The sequence below is a fragment of the Gopherus evgoodei genome, chromosome 22 (assembly GCF_007399415.2).
Source record: "Gopherus evgoodei ecotype Sinaloan lineage chromosome 22, rGopEvg1_v1.p, whole genome shotgun sequence".
NCBI classification, from domain to species: Eukaryota; Metazoa; Chordata; order Testudines; family Testudinidae; genus Gopherus; species Gopherus evgoodei.
In genome coordinates this window covers 8,926,505-8,937,559 of record NC_044343.1, presented here as the reverse complement: position 1 = coordinate 8,937,559, position 11,055 = coordinate 8,926,505, and the positions used below count along the sequence as shown (strand labels likewise).

At 52.0% G+C, this 11,055-nt stretch overlaps 1 protein-coding gene across 1 annotated transcript; it reads right to left on the bottom strand.

Annotated features, from left to right (window-relative positions):
• Nucleotides 1–4,127: 4,127 nt before the first annotated feature.
• Nucleotides 4,128–5,216, bottom strand: LOC115638686 (galactoside 3(4)-L-fucosyltransferase-like). Its single transcript, XM_030540578.1, has one exon. It carries the CDS (start codon nucleotides 5,214–5,216, stop codon nucleotides 4,128–4,130), a length of 1,089 nt encoding a protein of 362 aa, XP_030396438.1.
• Nucleotides 5,217–11,055: the final 5,839 nt, after the last annotated feature.

The following is an 11,055-nucleotide window of genomic DNA, read 5'->3' as shown; positions in this document are numbered from 1 at the left end:
ATAGCAACCCATGCGAATTTGCTCAGAAAGCCTGAGGTTTTGTTACAGATTGAGCTTGCATAGGGGAAACTCACCATTTCTGTCCCAGGTAACAGCCCACCTAGTTGTCTAGGAATCTAAACAGCCCCGCGAGACTGATGGCATAGCAGGTCTCTTGCATGTATTTAGCTTTATACCCGTGGCCTGCCTTGGATGTGAAATTTGCAGTGAGGTTATGAAGCTAGACGAGGCACTGCCGGTGAGCCAAAGAGCTGCCACTAAACGTGAGTCCTCAGGTCCTAAGTGGGATTGCAGCCACTCTGCTAGGAACCGTCCGGGGGTTGGGTACGGGAGCAGAACTCAGGTATACTTACCGCTGCTGCAGTGCAGCAGTGGGAAAATGGACTACGTGGTCCCTTCCTGCCCTACATTGCTTTGCCTCTATGAAACAAGGGTTCTTTTCCTGGCTCTGCCACCGACCTGCTGCTTCCCTTCTCTGTGCCTCAGTTTCCCGATAAAGAGTCTCCCCTTCTTGGAGAAGCTGCATTGGTGACAAGAGCCGCCTGTTAGTAGCAGGTGTCTTCTCCTCCTTTTCATAGTCTAATTAGACTGCCAGCCTTTTGAGGCAGGGGCTGTTTGGTGCGATGTGTTTAGGAAGCCGCTCCTCTGATCTTGATCTGCCCCCTAGGTCCTACTGAAATACAAATAACGGTGGAGCTCCCTGGTGGCAGCTACAAGGGGACGAGGTGTACGGCACATCCAAGAAAGTGGCCATGAGGAGACAAGCTAGCTGGTCTCTGGGATTTGAGGTGGTTTGTGCTGCTCTGTGTTTTGCAGAGCAGTCCCTGTGCGCCGACCTCCTGCAAAAACGGTTGCCTTTGCCCCAGCTTTGCCTCCTCCTGTCGCCAGAGCACAGCCTAGGCTGGGAGGTTGAGAATCCCATCAGAGACGGGTCTGAAGTAACCCGTATGGGGCAGGATGGGTTCTACATTGAACAGCCCATGGGATCAAACTGAGCAAACTTCACATGTGTGGAGTGTCTGTTGTCTGGATTGCAGCATTTAAACCTTCGTTTATGGCCAATACACTCCCATGACAACCCCCACGAAAGGGCTGGACTCCAGGCCCTATTCCTCCACAGCATTCACCTCTGCCACACAAACCGACAGAGTAACTCCATCCCCTGGCAGCAGTAGTCTGCCTTTACCCCCTCCGTGAGCTGGAGAGTGGCACAACACACACTTTACAGCAAGCTGCAATGTTCAGCCAGGCCCCCAAGTTTGCCAGAGTGTGCATGTGTTTGTGTGCAAATGGAGACTTTCGAGATGCCGATTTACACACCCAGAGGCCTTTTGCTGGCACCAAGAGTTGGAAGTGGGGGAACTGCAGGAGCTGCTTTGAGAGGCTGTTTGTGAAAATACAGCCCACATATCCCTGAGGGCTAGGGGGAGGTTACAGGATCTACTGCTCGCAGGGTTTTAAACTGCCTCCCCTCATGGCAGGATCTGTAAAGTCCCATGAGTAAAACAGCGGAGACAGTGAGCAGCTCTTTGGTGGTCATTGGCAGGGGCCACACAGAAAGGGGTGTCAATCCTGATTTTCCCATTTCCTCCTCTGGCTCCTGCAGCCTGAGTAAATCACAAAGCTGCTTCACATCTCCTTCCACTCTGCTCAGGCTCCCCCGGCCAAGCTGCGGGGGGCGTGCTCCTCAAAACTCCCCTCTCTTTCTCCCCTGGGGCTTCCCATCAGCAAGCTGCCTTCTGGAAAGAGGCAGAGGGGACAGCACAGAGTTGGGAGGTGTTCAGAAGCTACTGGCTGGAAGATTTGAATCACTTTTCAACTCAGCCACTGTTTAAAGTCAAGCTGTCTCCAAAGCCTCCATGCGGCTGGCAGGAATATCCCAGGAGCGACAGTGCTTAGAAAAGGTGGAGTCAGATGTTTTCAAAGCAGTGGCTTTTCTGCAGGTGCAGTTTGCTCCTATTGTAGCCAATATTGTATCTGAGCTCCTTCCAGCCATGCAATGTCAGGGGTTCTCAACTTTTTTCTTTCTGAGTCCCCGCTCCCCCGAAATCTATGGCCCACCTGTGCCACAATAGCTGGTTTTCTGCACATAAAAGCCAGGGCCAGCATTAGGGGCAGGGCAGTTGCCCGGGGCCCCATGCTACAGGGGCTTCCGTGAAGCAAAATTGCTCAGACTTTGGCTTCAGCCAGGTGGTGGGACTCAGGAGCCCTGGGCTTTTCAGCTCTGTGCAGTGGGGTGCCAGCTTTCTACCCTGGCCATTGCATGTCTAATGCTGGTCCTGCTTGGCGACCCCCTCCCTGAAATGTGTTCGTATCCCCTAGACCCATGGTTGAGAACCACAGTGTTAAGCCATGTGACTACACACCCGCCTTGCGTGTGTTCTCCCTCCTCCTCTCGCTAGAGAGAAAGTAATCCTAACACAGAGAGAAAATGAACCTTTCTCTCCTCCTTCCCTCCATTCTCCCCACCAATTCCCTGGTGAATCCAGACCTAGTCCCCTGGGGTCTCACCAGAAAAAAAAATCAGGTTCTTAAACAAGAAAAGCTTTTAATTAAAGAAAGAAAAAACAGTAAAAATTATCTTTGTAATGTAAGATGGAATATGTTACAGGGTCTTTCAACTATAGACTCTGGGAATACCCTCCCAGTCTAAGTATACAAGTACAAATTAAAATCCTTTCAGCACAATACAAATTTGAACTCCTTCCAGCCAAATACACATTTGCAAATAAAGAAAACAAACATAAGCCTAACTCACCTTATCTACCTAGTACTTACTATTCTGAGTACCTAAAAGCCTGTATCAGAGAGGTTGAAGAGAAACCTGGTTGCACGTCTGGTCACTCTCAGAACCCAGAGAGAACAACAACTTCAGGGGGGCCCAAATTATTATCAGGAGGCCAAAATATGTAAAATTATCCAGAGTTGGGCAGTGGAACAGCTGCAGATTGGAGACTCTTTGTTCCTTAGTTAAATTATAGATCAAAGCAAAATATTGACATATTTGCCTGATTTTTTTTCTTTATTAAACTATTAAAATCCAAATGTTCCCAAGAATCTAACCAGCCTCTGGACTTCTGACTGGGTTTTTTTCTTTAAATTGCAATATCCAGGGAACCCAACATCCCCACTTATCCCATGCCCCACCATAACGGGAGCCCAGAACTGACCTTGATCTATCTGTCATCCGCCTGCCCCTTAACAGTTTACTCAGACCTAAAAATTGCTCAGCTTGGCATGTGGAAGCCACAATGCAAAATGTGCCCCTCATCCTTCTATTCACTCACCCATTATCTCCCCATCCAGGAGAACCAGCCAATGGGAGCTGGGTAGGGCGGTGCCTGTGGGCGAGAACCGCACGGAATCGCTTGCGCGCCTCCTCCTAGGAGCTGGACCTGCTGCTTGAAACCTGCCTTTGCACCCTCGCTGAGCTGCTGACTGGGAGCCGCCTGAGGTAACCCTGCACCCCAATCCCCTGCCCCAGCCCTCAGTCCCCCAAACCCAGACCCCCTTCCTTCACCCAAAACCCCTCATCCCCAGCCCCAGCCCAGAGCCTGCACTCCCAGCCCAGACTCCTGACCCATCCTGCACCCCAAACCCCTCATCCCATCCCAGAGCCCCCTCCCAAACCCTGAATCCCTCATTCACGCCCCCACCCTGCAGTCCTCACCTCCGCACCCCAAACCCCTCATCCCATCCCAGAGCCCCCTCCCATACCCTGAACCTCTCATCCCCAGCTCCATTGGGTGGCGGGCGTCAACAATTTTCTTCAACTGGGTTGCCAGAAAAAAAGTTTGAAAACCACTGGCCTAGGCTGGCCATAATCAGAGCTTCCTGAAACTGGTGCCCTCCCCTCCCTCCCTGAAGCTGCTTTTCGTTCTGTCATCTCTTCCTTATTCTGCATTTCATAATTTCAGATTTCTGAAGCTAGTCAGCCGAGGACTGGCAGAGGGGTGAGGATGCGCAGAACAGTCGTTTCCTGGTGCAAAGTCTACCCAGCTTGTAACCCCAGCTTGTAACAAATGTAGGCATGTTTCTGTACAAAGCAAAGTAGCAGTCTTGGCTAATTGCAACTGAACCAGCCAGAAATGATCTGTACTAAACCCAGCAAGCTGAGCATGTAACTCCTAGTGGAACCACTTGGCCAAACTGGTCCTGGTCTGGTAGGTCTCTGTCATTTGCAAGGCCCGGCAGGCTTTGCAGAAGTGGATGGCCCAGAAACTTCGCTCGGACGGTTTTAGCCATGTTCGCCACTGGAAGTAGCGCTGGTAGCGCGCTGGGTCCTTGTCCAGCTCCTGGAGGTACTGGGCCAGCCCTTGAGCATTGGGAAAGTCATTGATGTGAATAAAGGCATCAGGGGGCAGAAAGCGCTCATAGTTTTCTCGGGAGGGGCCGCAGACAACGGGCACAGCCCCTGAGCCCAGGGCATTGTTCCAGAGTTTCTCGGTGATGTAGTCCTCATGAAGCGAGTTCTCAAAGGCTAGGTAGAACTTGTACTGGGACAGGGTGGAGAAGTGCTTGTCCCTGGGCAGAGGCATGTGATGGCTGCCGTATATATCCACGTGGAGGTATTTCTTCAGCTCTTCATAGTACTGCACCCGGCGGGAGGCTGGGTTCCAGTTACTTATCACCCAGGCCACCAGCTTGGACTTGGCTGGGATGCTGAAGTTCTGGGGCTGGCTGAGGACCTCCAGCCACCCGTAGGGGGTGAAGATATCCGAGTCCCTCCGGTATGACATAGTCAGGTTGAAGAGGTTATCCATAAAGCCCAGGTTAGGGCTGTGGCTGGGGGACTCCAGGTTGAACCAGATCCAGTGCTGGGAAGGGGACCGTAAGCCCTGGGGCAGTTTCTCTGGGCTGGAGCACACATCCCTGTGATGCACAATCACCGCATTGGCCTTGTGGTACCAGCTGCGGTTGGCCGTGATGTGACAGTCCCGGATGCCAAAGAGCTCCGAGCATTTCTGCAGAGCAACAGGGTGCCCAAAGGGCCAGGTCCATAGCAGGATGATCAGTTCCGAACCAGCCTGCAGTGCTGTGGGGCTGTTTCCAGGCTGGGTTGTGAGTGCAGAGGGATTGCCGGCCCGGGGCTCTGGGCCTTGGTTCCTAGAGGGCTGAAGGTATGCAAACAAACAGAGGGCGAGTATGAATTGGGAGAGAATAAAGAGGAGGAGGTTCTTGCAGGCTGGGCTTTTCGTCTGCTCGCTGCTCTGCATTGCTGGCCTGGGAATGCTGGAGACACCAATGACGGAGGGATTAGTGATTAGCGAAAACTAAACACGGTAGGGACGAGGGGAACAGAGCAATGCCAGGAACTGGCACCACTTCTTAGAAAGTGGTCACAGATCTGAAGCCCAAAGGAGACAACACGAAGCAAAATCACTTGCAGACTCACAGCCAAGGGCAGACCAGTTCTTTGGTGGCCTACCTCCCAAACCTGCCCCTGCTGAAATAACCTCATTTCGGTATGATGTTGCCCTTGTGGGTGGGAATTACTCAGAGCAAACTGAAAGAGCTAGTCCTTTCCAACCCCTTAGACCTCTTCTACACTAGCTGGCAGGAAGGATTTAGGGAGGCACCAGGTAATTCCAGGTTGCAGTTTCATCAGGCTCCTGGTTCAAAATACAGTGGGAGCACCCACCAATTTAGATGTGACTACCACCCCTTTGGCTGACACACCAGGAACTCCCAGAGCTAAAAGCATGAGCTGAGAAGCCCAAGCTCCATAGCTGTCTGCTATAACACACACTCGCTGGTGGGCTACGTAGGATCTTCCAAAGGCTCAGGGTTTCCTTCACCACTGCCCACCTCAGTTTCTTCCTCAGCCTTTTACTCCACTTTTCACCCATCCCTTTTTTAGAAATTTATTTGCATGACAATACAGCAGCACCGAATCCAGGATTCCTGGTTCTACCTACCTGGCACTGCCACAGCCCCATCCTTCAAGAGCTCACGCCAAGACAGACGCAGCAGGGAAGGGGGAAACAGCTTGTCCAAGGTCATAGACCAGACGGCTGGCAGAAATGGGAATTAGAACCCAGGGATCCTGCCGCCTCGGCCAGTGCCCGTATCCCCAGGCTGCCTATGATTAGAGAACTTGCCACCGAAACCACAGTCCAGACAGCAGTGAAGAAAGCAACTCACCTCTGGCTTCCGTCCTGACAAATTCCGGAGATGACGATAAGTGCTCTGGTGAGATGAGTCGAAGCAGCAGGTAGGGTAAGAGAAGGCAAGTGATGCAAAACAGAATGAGGAGGGCAAAGTTACAGGGAGTGGCCGACAGTTTGCTATATGCCAACCAGCTGCAGATGTAACAAGATCCCCAAGAAACATAAGTCCCGCCCTCTTTGAACATCCCCAGCCCATCCCTTCGCAACAATTATTCCCAAGACTGATATGTTTGAAGATAATTGAGCAGTGACAGCAAAGAAGAGGGAAGCAATTGAACTGGAAACAGCATCCAAAGAGGAACAATATAAGATTGAAACGTACCAGATCTGCCTTCCTGGTTGGATGTGGCACAGCTCCTTTCCCCAGCTGGGATTCCACATCTTCTTGAGCTCCTGAGGGCTCTTGCAGAGCAAATGAGCAGGGGACGGATGGAACAGTCCTCAGAGCTCTGCCCGGTACGGCCATCAGCTCCAGACTCGGCCCACAGGCCCTGCTGAGCATGGGAACCTATGCAGAGCCACCACTCTCCACCCTCCATTTCTTCTTTGCCATGGTGGGGTTGCCTAGGCTGATAAGGAGATTATTAATCACCATGAGTTTCAAAGCTAAAGAGCAGATTTAACCACACTGCTCCCATTGATTCCAATGTGCTGCCAACCCCCCGTTGAAAACCTCAACCAAGGTCTCAGGCCTGGATGTGTCACCAAGGATGTGACAGGGTCTTAGGCCCTGCATGTATCACCTTCAAGCTTTTGCCTTCTGACTCCTTCACTCCCTCGTAACTCCCAGCACTCGAGAGATGAGCTGGATAGGGACACGGAGCGATACCGGCCCTGCTTGGGGAAGACCAGCTATGGGCCCTATCCTCCTACAAAGCTCGCCCCGCCCTCAGCCCAGGTGAGTTGGTCTCATGTATCTTAGTCACTGCGATGAACCATGCTTTTCAGTTGCTGTGACTGAGGTGAATTGTTTCTTTGTGCACCTGCCTGGCTGCAAGGGGCTGGCATGAAAAGGTCGTTCATGCATTAAATCAGGATGAAATTTATTTAAATGGAAGTGCTAGCTGTGTGACTTGAATTACAGTTTCTGGATGGAGGCCGAACCTGGAAGGCGGTGGGGGCAGGAATCAGGCCTGGGATGTTCAGGAATTTGCTGCGAAGGGCTTTTAAATTCTTCGAATCCTAAAGGGTCAGATCTAGAGGTGCCTTTTATCCCCTAGGCTTAACCCCAGGTACATCGTGCAGACAGGAGCAGCTTTTTGTAGAATCTCCAAATCTGGAGATATTTAAGAGTAGGTTAGATATATGTCTATTAGGGATGGTCTAGACAGTATTTGGTCCTGCCATGGGGGCAGGGGACTGGGCTCAATGACCTCTCGAGGTCCCTTCCAGTCCTAGAGTCTATGAAAAATATCATCGAGCGAAGGAGAGTGATATACTTAGGTTTGGTTTCCCAGAGCCCCTGAGATCACAGACTGATTGGAAAAGTTGTGTCAGACCTGGGGCTGATCCACCCTGCGTTCCAGGAAAGCTACCTAGGAAACGCAGTGGGTTCTCTGTCTCTCCCCTGGTGAAATGAAGCACAGGCACTAACTGGGGTTTCCTGACGTTCAGCCCGCAGACTGGTGCAAGATCACAGGGCAGAAGGACCCTCTCATTAGAACCATCATGATTGAGGTTTTTCCAAAGTGTTTAAGGGGCTGAAACCACCGCCTTTTCTGGGAGTCCATCACTGGTAGTTGGATGCAGAAGCCCAGGGGTAGTCAATTATTTTTTGTCAAGGTCCAAATTTCTTGGTCAAAGTATAGTCAGGGTCCAGATTCCAGAGAAAATAATTGTAAAAAATAACAATAATGATAATAATATGTAAATAAAAAATGTTGAGGTCCATTCAAAAGTGTCTGGTGGTCCAGATTTGACCTCCAGTCTGCCTGTTGACTACCCCTCCAGTTCTGAAAATCCCAGCTCATGTGGGGTGCACATACTGGGTGACTGTCATAATGTTGGGTTCGGGGTATTGCACCTTTAAATGGGTAAGGAACCACCATTTTGTGAGCCAGAGTCACAGGACAGAGGACAGACGCACTCTGCTCTTTCCTGCAGACTTCACATTCCCTCTTTCTCGTTTGCTTGTGCCCCTTCATGTATCATATATGTTGCCGGTGCCAAGGCGTCATGAATGTCCCTGAAGTTGGGTGACTCCCAAGGGGGCGTAGAATGGGTGTAGCAGCTCTCCACAATTCCACCTCCTCCACCAGCCCTCAGTTTAGGGGGCTGCATAGGGGGCATGGCTAAGGAAAAGGAAGGCATCCCCAGAACTCTGCTGTGCTTTGCCTATTCCTGGTTGCTGGAACAGCCCTCGATTTCATAGGCAGCTGGGTGCAAACTATAGAGGCCCTCAGGCTGCTCTAAACATGCACCTGCCCCAGAGTACAGGGTGCCTAAATGTGGAAGAAAAACCACCTTCTGCCTCATCGTCCTCTCCTCTTTCCCCAAAGCCTCTGGGTACTCTTTGGGTATCGCAAAATGGAAGCATTCCTTTTGTCATGGGTGGCAGGTGAACCCCGCTTTGGGGAGGCTAGTCCCACAACCACACCCCTTTTGCCCAAGGCCCTGCGCCCCCGCCTACTGAATCCTGAGTCCACCCCCCCTCATCCTCCATGGCCACAGGAGCCCCAGCCAGCCTGGCTCAGCTACGCCAGCTCAGCCAGCCCCAGCCCGAGCATCAGCCTGAGCCACCCCATGGATTCCCGGTCCCTGGCCACTGGCTAGAGCTGAGTGCCCGATGGCTTCGAGGGAGATCGAGGGTGGGGCCTTAGGGCAGAGCGTGGGCCAGGCCACAGCCTGGGTTTGGGGAGCCTAAGCCTCCTCTGGCCTTCGATAACCCCCACCCGTGCCTTCTGTGCAACTGGGATTTGAACCTCCGAAGTCAGAGCAGTAAATGTTAACACCATGAAAGTCATATATTTAATGGCAGCCTGTGGTGGGGTGACCACCCCACACTCACCCTGCATCTTTTAACACAGGCTAGTTGGGCCAATTAACCCACGAGGCAGCTGATTAAGGAGGCTCAGCTGGGCAGGAATAGTCGGGTCCCATAAAGCCCAGGAGCTGAAAGGAGAAGAGGCGACTTTGAAAAGGCAGACCAGGGCCGGCTTTAGGAACTGTGGGGCCTGATTCGAATACCGGGTGGTGGTCCGGGTCTTCGGTGGCACTTCGGCAGCGGGGGGCCCATCACTCGCTCTGGGTCTTCCGCGGCACTGAAGGGCCCCCCGCCGCCGAAGTTCCACCAAAGACCCAGACCACTGCTGGATGAGTGAAAAAAAATTAAAAAGGCACCTAAGGCCCTCTTAGGCGCAGGGCCTGATTCCGGGGAATCGGCCTAAAGCCGGCCCTGAGGCAGGCACTCCCAGGAATGGAGATTGCAGACTGCAGATGGCAGTTACTCCCTGGGAAGAGGGAGGAGGCTTTGGGAACTGGTAGGCCTAGGAAAAAAAGGGGAACCGGTAGTAGGAAACAGCCCAGGGATCGAGCAGTAAGGCCTCAGCTTAGGATGGGCCTGGGTTCATCTACCAGCCACGGGGCATGTGGCCCAGAGCCCATGAGTGGGAAGACTGCCTAGGACTACTGAGGAGCTAAACCTTCCCTGGAAGGGGGGAACGCAGACAGTGACTCGGCCGAAGGGCTGAGCCACGAAGAGGGCGCTGTGGTTCCTGAGGCTGTGAGAGGAGCTGCAGGTGGACGACGTGATGGTGTGAAAACCGCAGCTGGGGTGGGGGCGGTGGGCTCAAGCTAATCCCCAGGGTATCAGAAGGAGGCGCTAGTCCGGCAGCGAGTGGTGCGCCCCAAGACACAGCCTCTACAGACTTTCAGAACCATAGGCAGGGTAGTTGTAGCCGTGTCAGTCCCAGGATATTAGAGAAGCAAGGTGGGTCAGTAAAATATCTTCCCTCGCCCACCTCCTCTCTTTCATAACTGTGACAGCTGAGGACAGCTTCCACTCCAGCTGGCTGCAAAGAGGGGAGTGACAAGGGGGGAATAACGGAGACGCTGGAAATGAAGTAGGGAATCACATATAATGTAACAGCTTTGCCCTACTACTTCAAGCCTGCCCAGTGGCATATATGGTTTGTAGACAGAAGCAGATTACGAGCCCTTTATAACTCATGTTTCTGTTTCTGCCCTTTGTATGCCCTTCCTGGCTGGATGTGATGCAGCACCTTTCTCTTTGAACGGGAAGGGCAGAGCTTGGGTTTTGACGTGGCAGTTGATGCCTCCAAGATCTGCATCTTTATGTCAACAATTCAGCTTCTGTGGAAACAAAATGTTCTGAGTAGGAGGTGTTCTTTGGAAAAGGGCCAGAATTCAAAAGAGAAGGGCTGGTCTATTCCCTGGATTTAGGGGTATGTCTACACTGCGGGATTATTCCGATTTTACATAAACCAGTTTTGTAAAACAGATTGTATAAAGTCGAGTGCACGCGGCCACACAAAGCAAATTAATTCGGTGGTGTGGTCCATGTACCGAGGCTAGCGTCAATTTCTGGAGCGTTGCACTGTGGGTAGCTATCCCGTAGCTATCCCATAGTTTCGCAGTCTCCCTTGAGATCCCAATGCATGATGGAGCAAAAACAGTGTTGCGGGTGATTCTGGGTAAATGTCGTCACTCAATCCTTCCTTCGTGAAAGCAACAGCTGACAATAATTTCGCGCCCTTTTTCCCCTGGATTGCCCTGGCAGATGCCATAGCATGGCAACCATGGAGCCTGTTTTGCCTTTTGTCACTGTCACTGTATGTGTACTGGATGCTGCTGACAGAGGCGGTACTGCAGTGCTACACAGCAGCATTCATTTGCTTTTGCAAGGTAGCAGAGATGGTTACCATCC